The sequence below is a fragment of the Vipera ursinii genome (assembly GCF_947247035.1).
Source record: "Vipera ursinii genome assembly, chromosome: 2".
NCBI classification, from domain to species: domain Eukaryota; kingdom Metazoa; phylum Chordata; class Lepidosauria; order Squamata; family Viperidae; genus Vipera; species Vipera ursinii.
In genome coordinates this window covers 73,761,225-73,776,061 of record NC_139513.1, presented here as the reverse complement: position 1 = coordinate 73,776,061, position 14,837 = coordinate 73,761,225, and the positions used below count along the sequence as shown (strand labels likewise).

General features: G+C 43.5%; 1 protein-coding gene across 1 annotated transcript in view; it reads right to left on the bottom strand.

Moving 5' to 3' along the window:
- Positions 1 to 7,594: 7,594 nt before the first annotated feature.
- Positions 7,595 to 14,837, bottom strand: part of SLC34A1 (solute carrier family 34 member 1) — a gene marked incomplete at both ends in the record, with an annotated part of 28,427 nt that continues 21,184 nt past the window's right edge. The window contains 6 exons of the mRNA XM_083351097.1: positions 7,595 to 8,149; positions 8,445 to 8,569; positions 9,730 to 9,846; positions 10,008 to 10,175; positions 10,320 to 10,422; positions 14,482 to 14,577. Of these exons, the coding sequence (XP_083207223.1) occupies positions 7,595 to 8,149; positions 8,445 to 8,569; positions 9,730 to 9,846; positions 10,008 to 10,175; positions 10,320 to 10,422; positions 14,482 to 14,577 (1,164 nt within the window). The remainder of the gene's footprint in view (positions 8,150 to 8,444; positions 8,570 to 9,729; positions 9,847 to 10,007; positions 10,176 to 10,319; positions 10,423 to 14,481; positions 14,578 to 14,837) is intronic.

Genomic DNA, 14,837 nt, shown 5'->3' with positions numbered 1-14,837 from the left:
TCCTTGTGTAAAATGCTATAGGGACCTGTTTCCCATTTTTCTCTATGTGGCTTAAAACTGCCCCCACCCCATAGGGAGATGCATCACATGCAAGTCATACAGGTTTAGACTCTATGTAATGAGTTACAGTGGACTTTTCTGACAATAGTGCTTTTAAGTCCTAAAAACTTTTTTCATGTAACTTAGTCCATTTCCATGGAGCTTTCTTGTCTAGAAGCCTGTGGAGGGGCTCTGCTATTGCTGCCTTATGAGGTAGAAATGTGTGGTAGAAATTTAGGAGACCCAAGAATGCTTGTAGCTCTCCTTTTGATTTGGGTCTAGGAGCCATTTTAATGGCCTTCACTTTAGAATCAGCAGGGTGAATGCCGTTGGCATCAATGCGGAAACCCAGGAATTCTATTGAAGAAACCCCAATACTACACTTGTTCTTTTTGTTTTGTTTTGTTTTGTTTTGAGGCCTGCTTCACGAAGCCTCTGCAAAACAGCCCTGAGCCTTCTGGCCAACACTTCTGGGGATTCCCCTGCAATAAGAACATCATCAAAATAAAGGCAGACACCATGAATACCCTTGAGAATACGCTCCATGATCCCCTGGAAAATACCCGGTGCAACACTGACTCCAAACTGTAAGCGTTTAATCTTGAATGCCCCTCTGTGAGTCATGATCGTTTGAGCCGGGGCTGTGGCCTCATCAACTGGCAATTGCTGATAGTCCTGTGCTAAATCAAGTTTAGCAAAAATAGTACCTCCTTGCAAGGAGGCTAAAATATGGTTGACCACTGGGACCAGGTAAGCGTGTTGCTTGAGGGCCTTATTTAACGTGCATTTATAGTCAGCACAAATGCGAATTTACCCATTGGCTTTAAGTGGAGTGACTATAGGAGTTTCCCACTCCCCACCATCAACAGGCTGTAACATGCCCTGTTCTACAAGCTTATCGATTTCGGAATCAATTTTATGTTTTAAGGCAAAGGGGACCCTGCGAGGCTTAACCCTGATTGGGACTACGCTGGGATCTAACTTAAATGAGATAGGCGGGCCTATGTATGTACCTAGGGTTGAGTCAAAAACATCCGCGTATTCCTCACACACTGACATGAGGTCTGCAGTTTGTGTTCAGTTTATACCAGTAATCTGAATACCTAAGGCATCAAACCAATCAAGTCCAATGAGACACGTTCTCTGGCCCCCAACTACTATTACATCCAGGTGCCTCAAAAACCCTTTAAACTTTACCAACAAGGTGGCTTCTCCCTTCACTTTAACATAAGCATTTTGAAAATCTGTTAAAATTATATCTGAGGGTCTTAGTTTAGCCCAATTGTTACTGCGCCTACACACGAAGTTAAAAGTGTCTTGAGAAATAATTGAGACTGCAGAGCCGGAGTCTAATTCTATCTTACATGGAACTCCTTGTAGCTCTACCAAGAGCTTAAGTTTGGGTTTGAAGGGGTGTCAAGCCCTGGTGTGGCATACGCTTCTACGGCTTCTGAAGAATCCCACACTAACTGGACCCTGGGCCCTAGTACCTCTCCTAGTTGGTTCTTCTGACTGGTGTTTGGGTTGCCGGTTTCTCTGACAGGCTCTGCAAACCAACGCGATGTGGCCTGTCCTTCCACAAGCTCTACACATGGCCAAACGAAATCTGAAATTGGCGCAAAGATGGCTGCCGCCGCACCCCTTACATCTTGGTAAGAGAACTGTCCTGTAATCGTCCTCTCACTGGTGGCTGTTGCGGTGTTGCGCGTTGGGTTGCTTTTGGAGTCGGTTGATTTCAGGTTCTTCTTCCTCTGATGATTCTCCGGTGCATTTGGCAACCTCAAGATGGACTGATTCTTTGGCTTTTGAAGGTTTGGTGGGCTGAACTGTCTGCACTGCACCCCCGGCGGCTTTGGTGGCCATCACCTCGTCCTGTGTTTCAGAAAACATTAAATTGGGTCTAGCAAATAGTCTCTGCTGAAGTGTTCTGTCCCGAAGGCCACAAACGAGCCGGTCTCTTCGTCGTTCTTCTAAATTTGAGAACTTGCATAGGCGTGCGGCCTGTCTTAGGCCCACAATGAACTCCGAAGCTGTCCTCCTGGGTAGCTGCACTCTCTGGTCGAACTTGAACCGCCAAGCCATCTCAGATGTCTTGGGCTGGAAGTGCCCTGTTAGCTTCTTTTTTAGATCTGCGTAGGAGACCGCTTCGATTGGTGTCGGCGCGAAAAGATTCTCAGCCAAATCAAAGGTTGCTGGGCCGCACACGCAAAGTAGCGTAGCAGCCTTCAGTCCTTCTTCTGTGATCTGATTGGCTCTGAAGTAGTTTTCTACTTGCAAGAGATAAGATGGCCATTCCTCCGGGTGTTTCACGTCGAATTCTCTTAATTTGCCAACCTTTGACATTCTTCCTTCTGGTTCCTGCGATCTTCGGATCCTGCTTCTAGGCTCAGGGAATGCATCCACTGCGCATGAGGCCACTAGTGTAGCTGCTAGCCGGCCTTGAGAGAGGGGGGGAAATGCCTCTTCCCTCCGGCGTGTGCTGCCTTTCCCTCATGGACTTCAGCTCTTAGTCAGTGAATCAGGATCCCACCCTCGTCGCCACTGTTAAATAGTGGGTTCTTTGGTGCAGGAATGAAGACACGAAGCTGAGCACAGGATAACTCATACTTTTATTCTTGCTGGAACTGTACTGAGGCAAAAGCTGCAACCAGCCGCAATATATAGTCTAGCCCCTAGGCAGCAGCCAATAGGTTTGAATCAACTATTGCCACCTGGGGATAGCCAATTGCAGCACAGGAGACTGGCAGTCTGGGTTGCTGGAGAGCCGTTAGCTGCTCCAGCAACCCACGTGGTGTATCACGAGAGCCCAGTACATAACAGGAACCATTTATAGCAATGCAGTTTCTTTCTCATATCCAGGCTGGGCATTAGCAATGCAAATTGCCCAGATTCGCCTAATATACCAATTGCGCCCCTTTCTGGACCGAGATACCCTACGTACAGTCACCCACGCACTCGTTACCTCCCGTATAGACTACTGTAATGCCCTCTACATGGGGCTGCCCTTGAAGACCACCTGGAGGCTTCAGCTGGTGCAGAGTGCAGCTGCACGGGTAGTGATGGGAGCACCCCGATACTCCCATATTACACCCCTCCTGCGTGAGCTGCATTGGCTACCGGTTGACCTGCGGGTGGGATTTAAGGTGCTGGTACTTACCTTTAAAGCCCTACATGGCTTAGGCCCGGGATACTTGCAGGACCATCTGCTGCCGGGAACGAATTCCCATCGCCCAGTACGCTCACACAGAGAAGGCCTCCTCGGGGTACCATCAGCTAGGCAATGTCGGCTGGCGACCCCCAGGGGGAGGGCCTTCTCTGTGGGAGCGCCAGTCCTATGGAATCAGCTCCTCCCTGAGCTTCGAATGACCCAAAATCTCCAGTCCTTTCGCCGCGGCCTCAAAACACTCCTTTTCCACCTGGCTGACCTGGACTGACAGGCATTTTAATTATATTTACAATTTTTAATTTATTTTTAATTTTTAATTTTAATTTATTGCACAGATGATTTTAATTTTATTTTTATCTTAATTTCTGTACTTAATATATGTTTTGTTGTTAGCCGCCCTGAGTCCTTCGGGAGATAGGGCGGGATATAAATCCCATAAATAAATAAATAAATAAATAAATAAATAAATAAATAAATAAATAAATAAATAAATAAATAAATAAATAAATAAATAAATAATCTCAGGGAATTATTCCCATGCTATATTAAATACCGGATTTGCCCAGAAAAGACCTACAAGCAATTCACAAGACTGTCTAAGGTGTGGATTTGGAAGAATCCTACTTTTGTGCATAAACCCACAAAAAATGATGGTGTAATGATCACAGAATACTGCCATCTTCTTTGTTTCTCAGAAGAATCTTTGAGACACGTTTCACTAACGATGGTGGTTTTTCACGAAAAAAACATTCTTTGGGATTATTTCTAGATCACTGTGATGATAAATATGGACCAACTCAGGGGTTCCCAAATGTGGGTCAGGACTACAAGGTGTAGAAGAGACAGTTGCAAGCCATGTAGAGGAAATCACAATTTTCTGAAACCTGACTAGGCTTGCTCAGGCACAGTGGAAGTTACTGTCAAGATTTTGCTCTGAGTTTTGCCTGATTTGTCTGCAGAAACCCAAAATACAGAGTTATGGTGCCGCAAAGTTTGGAAACCTTTGCTATGTATACATGTAATTATTAAGAGTAAGTGGTACTGTTATTTATTGCCCAACTCTAACCCAATAAAATCATTTGTTTAATTTGTGCGTTCGCACATGCGTATTGTTTTATGAGTTCACCACACCATAAAGTTTAGGAACCTTGAGCTGATTTCAGATGTTTAGGAAGGACCACACATAACTATCAGTTATTTAGAGGTTCCTTGTTTTTAAAAGATGTATTTGTTTTACCTGGTGGGTAAAATATCTTTAGAGATAGTTAAAGTTATACAGATTTTTATCTTAATTTGGACACTGTGTTTCTAGAAAAGGAGTATCTTCAACAGCCCATTTCTGGTTTTTTATTACTTCAATACATTGTTAATTTATTGCCCTTGTAAAATTTGGAGGCATGATTGATCATCGTCATGAAAGGATCTGCACATTTGTATTTTTCATGCTCAGGCCTGTCCAGAGCATGTCCAGAGGTTTTATGGGGCATGCAGAAAGCTGGAATCTGCTGCAGAATCTGTGCACATATGATACAAGACAGCCCCAGGCATGTCTGCTTTATATCCCCAATTTTCAAGGACCCTGTTTTCCCTTTCCCTGGAAAGGAGAAGAAGACAGATAATTGTCCAATTATGCCAAGGGATTGGTTTGTTCAAAAATCTTCACTGAAGGTTTCTTCCCACTGTTGCTTTTGGGCAGGGAAATGTATTTCTCCCTTAAGTTCACTTATTGGAATAACACACCTTCGTATGTTTGAATACTGGTGGGAATAAATGAAAAGACACTATCGAAGATTTTGCTGCCCAATTACATGGGGTAGGATTTTGCCTTTTGGGGCATTTTTTTCAAAATGATATTGTTCCAGCCACTCGTACAACAATACAGGTAGTCCTCGACTTGCAACAATTTGTTTAGTGTTACCATTTGAAGTACTGAAAAAAAGTGACTTATGATCATTTTTCACACTTGCAACCGTTGGAGCATCCCCATGGTCATGTGATCAAAATTTAGATGCTTGGCAACCAGCATGTATTTATGATGGCTGCAGCATCCCAGGGTCATGTGATCACTTTTTGCGCCCTTCTGACAAGCAAAGTCAATGGGGAAACCAGAGTCACTTAACGACCGTGGCAAGAAAAGTCATAAAATGGGGCAAAATCTACTTAACAACTGTCTTGCTTATTACCAGAAATTTTGGACTCAATTGTGGTCTTAAGTTGAGAACTCCCTGTAAATTATGGAATGGGTTTCACAATATGGCTGGATAAGCACAATACCAGCCACAAGCATTGCATTCAAAACCCATGATATAAAAACAAATGTCAGTTCCTTGAGTTGGGACGTCTAAGAATTGTGGTTAACAAGAAAGAAAAGCTTGATCTTCTCATTAGGTAAAAAAGAAAGAGAAGTTTGGAAATCGAACACTGCAGTGCAGGGCTTTTTTTGTCATAGAATGCTCAGAACGGAGTTCTGGCACCTTTTTTGGATGGAACCTTGTAGGGTAGGCAAGGCAGGTTGTATGACATGTGTGAGTTCCGGCACCTTTTTCTTTTACAAAAAAAGCACTGCTGCAGTGTATAAATATACTGAGTAACAATGATTTCTATTTATGCCTGAATTGGCCCAAAAAAGTCCAGTGTACTTCCTTCTCCAAAAAGTAATGCTATTCCTCATCATTCAAGAAGTAGAAAATTATATACTGTAATATTCTAGTTCACTTAAAGAACAGATTTATCAGTGAATTTTATTTTTGAAGTAGTGACTTAGAAACACACCTCGATGCTCAAATTATGCAACAGGGGACACACATCTGAAAGAAACTCTGCACATTCAAACTTGACAGAAGCAGAAACACAAGGTGTCCTGGGATTGTGTGCTAATGCAAAGGTAGAAGTGACACAGTGCACATTCTGGTGACATAATTGTAAAATATATGTGAACATGAGATATGGAGGAGATCCAGGGAAGATTAGAAAGTTTGCTGCTGCTTGCAATTTTTTTTTAAAAAAAGCAAACAAAACATCCAAAGTGGTGGCTGCACTCCTAATTCAAACCATGTTCAGGATCTGCACCAAACTACAGAATTCAGATTCTGCTAATGGGGTACATTCACTCCCTCCCCTCCAAAGCATTTTCTTATGTGATCAGATTCTCTGTTAACATAGGATTTTCTATTCCTAAAAACTTAAAAATCAAAGGAAATGGCTCCTATCTTAGACTGCTGGTTGCTGATCTGCATAATAGCATTGGTTCAACTCAGCTGAGATTCAGCAGCAGCCAAAAGAATATAGTGTCACATTTTATAAATAATACACATCAAATCCTTCACAATCTGGATTTTCACTGAAATAATGAAAATTATGAGAATAATTATACAGTGAAAGGTACAGAAACAAATGTCTCCCCAGTTCTATTTCTATAATTTTTCTGGAACCCAAACTGAAGTGATCTATAACTACCTAGCAGAAATATAAGCAGTGCAAATGTAGCATCTGTTTCTTAGTGATTCCAAAATTATTACTATAGGGACTATTTCTATCTATTACTTTCTTGCTCATAAAGAATCTGATGGTCACCATCTATTAAGACAATACTATAAAATGGAGTTAATGCTCTTACAGGTTCAAACAACCTTTAGATGGTTTTTACTTTCAATTCTCACCAGTTTCAATTAGCACATATATGAATTTGGGATGATGTGAGTTGTCATCAAATATCTGAAGGATCTGTTTGTCAAGTTAAAAGGGAAAAATCTTCTAAGCACCATTATGTGTAATTCTGCAAATGTGTTGTACACTGAGACAACACTACTCAGGGAGACCTACAATTCTGCTAAAAAATAACTTCTGAATATATGGAACTCCTGTTACATGGATGCTACGGGCAATCGAGAATAGGGGTTCTCAGTGGTGGAATTCAAATATGTGAACAACCGGTTCTCTGTGTGGATGCTGCTTCTGGAAGTCCGTTCTGGTTCTGGGCAACAAAAAAGTAGCTACCGGTTCTGCCGAAGTGGTGCCAACCGGCTAAATCCCAACACTGAGGGTTCTGCTGGACTATAAGCACTATAAACTCTCCTGCATTGTATGTAAGTACACTGATTACTTTGCACTCATTCGTTGATGTTCATAACAAAATGATATGCACAGTGATTATCAAATGCTAGTTATAGGCACATTTCCTATGAAAAGCTCTGCCCAATGAGACATGAACCTAAATTGGCTGGCATACACACGTGGCAGTGACAGAGCTCCAGTGATGAGGGCAGCCATCAGCACAAACTCCAGTATTTGCACTGATGCCGTTTCTTGTTGTGCTTTTTCTTTATATTATTGCTTGTCTACTGAGCCCCACTGCCTGCAGGCCACAACAGAGCTGTGTTCTAGCACAAATCACAGGCGGCTAGCATGTTGCACTGGCAGGATATTCAGCTGGGGTGAGAGTCTTGGTGGTGGGGACCATTTCTCTAAAAAGACAACAGAAGGCTTCGGCAAGCCTCTTCTGACCTTAACTCCTGGTGATTTCTTTTTATATTCCTCTCGGGTACCCGAGCAATGAACAGCACAACACGCTGCGGCTCTGGTCATTAGCCCATCCAAGGGCTCCAAAGAATGAAGCCAGTATGGCAAGAAGTCCCAATTCTGAAGCCACCTGGGCAGACGATCAGGGCTTTGGGACTGCATGATGTTGATAATGGCCACACAAGCTAGAAGAATCAGGAACGGAGCTCCCACTCCTACCAGCGCCTGCCATCCTGCCACCGAGAGTCCAAAAACCAGCGACGGCAACAAGAGGAAGCAGATAATCAGGTAGAAGACAGCAAACCAGCGATACTTGGCTGTCCGCTCACCTAATGCTTCAGCCATGCGGATTGGGAGGCGAGTACAAGGCAGGGGATACCACAGCAAAATCCCAGAGATGTTGAAGAAGAAGTGGCAGAGAGCAATCTGAGAAGGGAAACCAGAAGCACAGCAATTCTCTTGGGTGCAACATTGGGAAGAAATGCACACCGTGCACTGGGTTTGGGGGGAGAGCAGGGAAAGGAACCTAGTATCCCTTTCACTTCTGATTCTTGCTTGTGCCTCTCTGCTTTACCATTTCTGTTTCCTTCCTGGCTTTTCTTTGATAAAGGGTGGGAACAGCAGTGCTTAGGGGCACGTAAAGAAATCCTTAGGCTGGGAAATATATTGTCCTAAGCCATCATCTCTAGTTCAACAGAATAGAAAGAGGGCATCTCCTCACCTGCAAGGCACTGGCCAATTTATCCCCCGGACTGGCCAGGGCTGCTAGGATAGCCGTGGTTGTAGTTCCGATGTTAGAACCAAGGGTGAGGGGATACGCACGTTCTAAGCTAATCACCCCAAGACCTGTCCCACAAAAGAAAAGAGCAGCTGGTCAGAAAACAACTTCCTTCCCCACAATACACACTAAAGGCACACACAATACACACTAAGGGAGCCGTCCTTATTCCACAAAAGCAGATTTCCTGAAGATGAGTCCAATTACTCACTGTCCCTGTTCAGTTAACTCATTTAACCAGGTTACTGAATAAACTACCTGGCTTTGCATCCCGTACGAAGGAGAAGATTAGACTAACATGGGCTATTCCTTCCATGTTTCTATGAGGTATATTCTGAGCCACAGTCCAAGGAAGATGGACTTGCACTCGTGTTAAGCCATTTTGAAAAATCACCAAACTGATCACTTATCAAGGTTGTTGCTGCTAGAACTTTAACTCATCTGGCTAAATATGTTATGTGAATATAGACACAGCATCTTGTATCTCAGTAATTTCTGAGATAGCTACAGGGTGCTTCAAACCATCATCACAGCATTATGTCCCATTTAAGTGTGATAGTAACATCTTGCTTATTTATTCCATATATTCCGGAGCAGCAGGGGTGTCAAACTCAATTTCATTGAGGGCCGCATCAGCATTGCGGTTGCCCTCGGGTGTATATGTGTGTGGGGGGTGAGTGGCCAGGGTGGGCATGGCCTACTGGGTGGGTGTGGTTGGAGTGCATATGGCACAAAGGGTGATACCTCCCCAGCCTGCGCCCAGGGGGCAGTGCCGACACGGCATGGACCAGTCCCTCGCTGTTTCCAGACAGCCTTGTGGAGCTAAGACTGAATGTATTTCAGCATAGATGACCACCATGAAATTGTACATTGGCTCCCGGCTGGCCGGGCCCGGGGCCAAGGCAGTGGGGGCCATTCCGTCACTGTTTCCAGGATGGCTTCGCGGGCCACATGAAACCACTTTGTGGGCCGGATCCGGCCCCCGGGCCTTGTGTTTGACATATCTGAGCTACACCCTTAAACCCCAGGTTGACTTTCTCCTGCCGTGGGGAATGAGACAGATGCAGCTAAGAAACATTGTTAGCAGATTGGTGCTTCTCTTCTCCTCTTGCATGGGGCTAAAAATTTACAGTAAATCTTATCCTGAGTTTCTTTTGTACAAAACAGTCTCTCCACCTTGAACTTGCTCCTGGGATTGTGGGGGGAAGGGAAGATATAAGGGACTTACCTATGAGAGGGGTAATTGCTGAAGTGAAGACAGAGCTACTTTGCATTACAAACGTCATCCCAGCACCAACAAGCATGGCAAAGTAACCGGTGGCCCATCCAAATGGTGATGGAAGATCTGCCCAAACCAGTGTAATGTCAGAAACAGCAAGGAGAGATGAGGATTCACACAGGTGGACTCTACTACAAGAACTTGGTGCCCTTCAGAGGCCTGACATCTAAACTTTTTGACCCAAAAAATCTCCAGTCTAGTGAGAAAGAACCAGTCTATGAGCCTACCTGTGTTAATGACCTTCTGGATAGTGCTGGCCACCTGGCCTTTGAGCACAGAGTTCAGCAGTTTGACCAACATCATAAGACAGGTGCACAGTACAGTCAGAGATCCAGCCAGCAACATGAGTCCTACAGCCAAGTCTGGCAGAGAGGAGTCCACAAACAGGTGATTGCCTGGACAAAGGAGCAGTGGTCAGTGCAAGAGCCCTGCCTTGTTCCCCCTCTCTTCTACTTTTGTGACCTGACAGGAAGAATGGGGCATCTGCGGCTGTAGCCATTTCTTTCAGAGTTTTGTTGTATGAAGTTGCTGGTGCTTACATTTCTGTGTCATGGCACTGCTGAAGTTTCCAGCACTTTCCAGACTGTTTGGTATAAGGGAGCTGAAGTTTAGGGATCTTCCTCTTCTGCCTGCTGAAGAAATCTATAAAAAAAGAGAGTCATCCTAACATGTGGTAGGAACTCTAGGGAGATGAGTGAGAACCCCCCTTCCATTCCTAGTCAAAAACAGTCTTATTATAATGCCGTTACTCCATGCTAGTCAATTTTTCCATCTCATTCCTTTTGTTCATTCAAAAGTGTTCCCTGCAGGCAAAATATTGCTAAAATGTTAATTCTAACACCATTAACCTCCACAACACTCTTCATATTTCATCCATCAGCACTTATTTAGCATCAGTTTCAGGGCAGTGACATCAGTTTAATTCCCTTAGGAAAAAAATACTCTTGTTCTGCTGCTTCCTTCCTTCCTTGAGTTTCATTTTTCCCAAAATACCTTTTCAGTGCCTGCACTCCCAAAGTTACACACGCTCCGAGCAAGCAGCGCTCTGCTGTGTATTGTGCATGCAGTTTAAAACTAAGCACCTGTTTGGCAACAACTGCCCTAGGCCACTTTTGACCGTGAAGAAATTTGCAGGCAGCAAGGCTATACTTCTGTTTGGAGGATGAGGTTTCATGGGCGCTTCCCAAAGGTACCATTCCTCCTCTCCAAATCAATCCCAAAGCAGAGTGGAGCAGATCCTTTCCTTTCCTGTAGGCCTCCAAATGCAGAAAACACAATACACCAATCTATACTGTCCTTCCAGTCGACTAATAGAAATATAATGAAGACATAATTCAGTCCCTTCCACTCCTCAGCTATTGTTCCATCTGGAACAGCAACAGAAAATAACCCTGCCTCACTCCAGACAAAAAAGAGATTAAAAAAAAATTCACAAACATCAGAATATGCCATACTATATATAGTATTTGGTCATTTCCCAAATATTCTGAGCATTTGTAACTTAAGTAGAAAGTAACTGGCTACAACACCACCATTCTGTATTAAAAATCCCACAAGAGCTATGAAAGTGACGTGAAGTCACTTTCTATTCTAATCAGTTGATTAATCCCCTCTTTTTGTACTTGCGTAAGAACCGGGATGCTAGCCTTCTCCAGATACGTATCAATATCTTTTGCATTAATGTCCTCTTTAGTATATAATTTCGAGTAAAAATCCACAAAGGCATCCTTAATAAGATTCTGTTGATACACAACCCTTCCTTTATACTCAATCTTATCTATATTAGATGCCCTTTGTTTTTTCCTCAGTCTATAAGCTAACCATCTGCCTGGTTTATTAGCATTGCAAAAAGTATTATGCCTAGCAAACCGCAGATTGGTCGCCACTTGATCAGCCATTAATTTATCAAATTGTCCTCTTAACAGTCTAATAGCCTCCTTGATCTTCACCTCCTCTGGGTTCAAAATCAAAGCCTTTTCTTTTTCCTTTATTTCATTCTCCAGTTCTTTCCTTCTAGTTTCCACTGCACGTCTATGTCTATTATTCATATATATCAACACCCCTCTCATATAGGCCTTGCTAGCATCCCAAACCATATCCATAGAGGTACCCTTATTCATATTCATCTCAAAAAAATCCTTCATCCGCTGTTTGCATTCTTCCACATTTCTCTGATTTCTAAACAAATTCTCATTTACGCGCCATGAGCGTCTATCTCCTCTTTCCTTATCAATCTCCAACCACACTGGACTGTGATCAGAGATAGTCACTTTCTATTCTACAATCAGGTGGTTTTTCCAACATTTTGAAGCAAGTGACAGTGATCTAAGTAAAATGAATCGTTTTTGGGCGGGAGGAACTAGAACCCATTGGAAGGACACTTCTGTCCCCTTGAAAGAAAGAAAAAGGAAGGAAGGAAGGAAGGAAGGAAGGAAGGAAGGAAGGAAGGAAGGAAGAGAAGAAAGAAAGAAAGAAAGAAAGAAAGAAAGAAAGAAAGAAAGAAAGAAAGAAAGAAAGAAAGAAAGAAAGAAAGAAAGAAAGAAAGAATCCTCCAAGCAGCCTGGCCCTTTGCATGGCCTTGCTGAATTTTATTTGTGCTGAATCAAGTCTGAATCCCACTTAATACAGGGGCCTCAATCTTACCCAAGCCATGTTAGGCAGTCTACAATGATACTCTGTGAGCTCTGATGCTGCTGGCAAAAGAGAAGCACTGAGTTCCCCATACAAACTTATAGCAAAGCCTCACAGTTCACTTTGGTTCACTCTGATAACCTCCTGACAAGAGGGGAGCCTGGGCAGCTGGTTTACCACAATTAGTGCCCAAGGACTCTCACCACAATCAGCAAGAGTCTCTGGGAACTGGGTACTAGATGGCACTGGGCTTTCTGGGCAGAGCAGGAGGAAGACAAGGACTAGCCAAGCTCCTGGGACTGTCTAAGGAGAGGAAGGATGAGTACTAAGCTTGATCCTCCCACAATGAAGGACTTTCTGCCAAGACTGGCTCATTCCCAAGAAAGACCAGGAGTGAATAAGCAAGCAAGGATACAAGGAAGATTTCTCTGCTAGAAAGGCAGCAGGACTCTACCAGACAGGAAGCATAGAGGAGAGGAGAAACATGAACAAGAAATAGGGTCAATGATCTCTCTGTTCAGCAAGGAGGCAGCAGAAAACCCATAGGGGTATTTGGGCAGCTCTGGGATGGGTTTCTAGGATTCTCTGGTCCCAGATACATTCTTGGAGAGGAGGGGGAAAAACATATCAACCCAGAAATAACACCAAATATTGGTATACTGTTTAATGAAAATTACTGGCACCTATGTAACCAAAAGGACATTAGAGTATTGTAACTAATTTCACTGCTCTCTGTTTCACTCACTCTCTCTCTCTCTGTGAGTATACACACACACATACATGTTAATAACATGCCACGATACTCATGATAAGAGCCTTGGTGGAGCAGTGGGCTAATGCCTCCTTAAGTAACACCAGCTGCCTGCAATTAGTGCAGGTTCGCATCCCACCAGGCTCAAGGTTCACTCAGCCTTCCAATCCTTCCCAGGTAGGTAAAATGAGGACCCAGATTGTTGGGGGCAATAAGCTGACTTTGTAATAATGCCGCTTGGGGTGTGTGTGAAAGCCCTAATAAGCAGGCATATACATAGAATGAAGGCTACTGCTACGCTTGTAAGCTGCCCTGAGTCTTCGGAGAAGGGCGGGATATAAATGGAATTAAAATAAAAATAAATAAATATTTGTGTTTGACTCATTAGAGATTTTGGGATCACTGTATATAAACGTTTCAGCACAGCAGCCCTTTGTCCAAGGACCTACTCCTGGCGAGCCATTTGCCATAGCAATTTGAGCTTGAGATCTGGGCAGGATCAGGAAGGACTGCGGGGGTGGGGGGGTGATGCTTTGGAGCCAGAGGAAGCTGGCAAGGGTCCCCCTCCCTCCCCGTGGGGAAAGAAGACCATCGACGTTCTCCAAAAAACTTCACCATTGTAAAATGAAAAAAAAAACGTTCTTACAGTTTTAGGTTACAACACAGCTGAGCTGAAAATAGATTGGCTCAGATGATGCGATGGTGCTTTGAAATTTGTACACAATCCTCATCCAGAAGTGCTCTAAGCTTTGTTCCCCCCATAATAGAAGTGCATAACTATAAATAACTACGAACGTCTTTCTTTTTAAATCTATATCCTTTCATCACGGCATGACCACCCACTTAGTTTCTGGATTAAATGGAAAAAATATCTGAAGTAGCATAAATGAAAATTAACATACTCTATTAGGAGAAAAAGCAAACTGAATTCTTTGGTGGCTGAACCACATTTCAAAATGTTTTCCATTTGTGCGTATCTATAGAGAGGCACGATTTTAAAGACAATGAACTGAAAGTGCCCAAAGCAATTGTCATTCCTCCATACCTAGGACACATGAGAGATTACCTATAACACCATATTGGCTATACAAGTACTAGGTCCCAGATTAGGGCTAGAACTAAGAGTAGGATTACGACAAGGTTACCTTTAGAGGTTCCACCAAATGAGGTATATGGAATGGGTCAATCAGAGAAAAACCTTCTCAGTGGTGGCATCCTTATAGAACAGGGATCTGGAACATCTTCTGAATGATATCTGCTGATATCTGTCTTACATCCCTCCCCCTTCTATTCTCTCTCTCCTTTGGCACAATTCTCACCTGTGGAGCCGGCGCTTCACACCACATCCGAATCAGACTTTTGTTGTGCAAGCTTTCATTGCCTGTGGCAATCCCTGTGATCACTGACTTATCCAGCTGAAGGGAACAAGAAAAATCCTTAAAGTGTGGCAAGAGTAGAAGATACCTGTCTCTCATCCCTGCCTCCCAAGGCTACTGTACAGGTGGTCTTCAACTTAGGACCACAGCTGGGAACCATAATTCCCATTTGCCAAGCAAGGTGGTAGTTAAATGAGTCACGCCTGATTTTGTGACCTTTTTGTGACCTTTTTGCCACTGTTGTGAAGTGAATCACTGCAATTGTTATGTGAATCATGCAATATTAAATGAAACCAGCT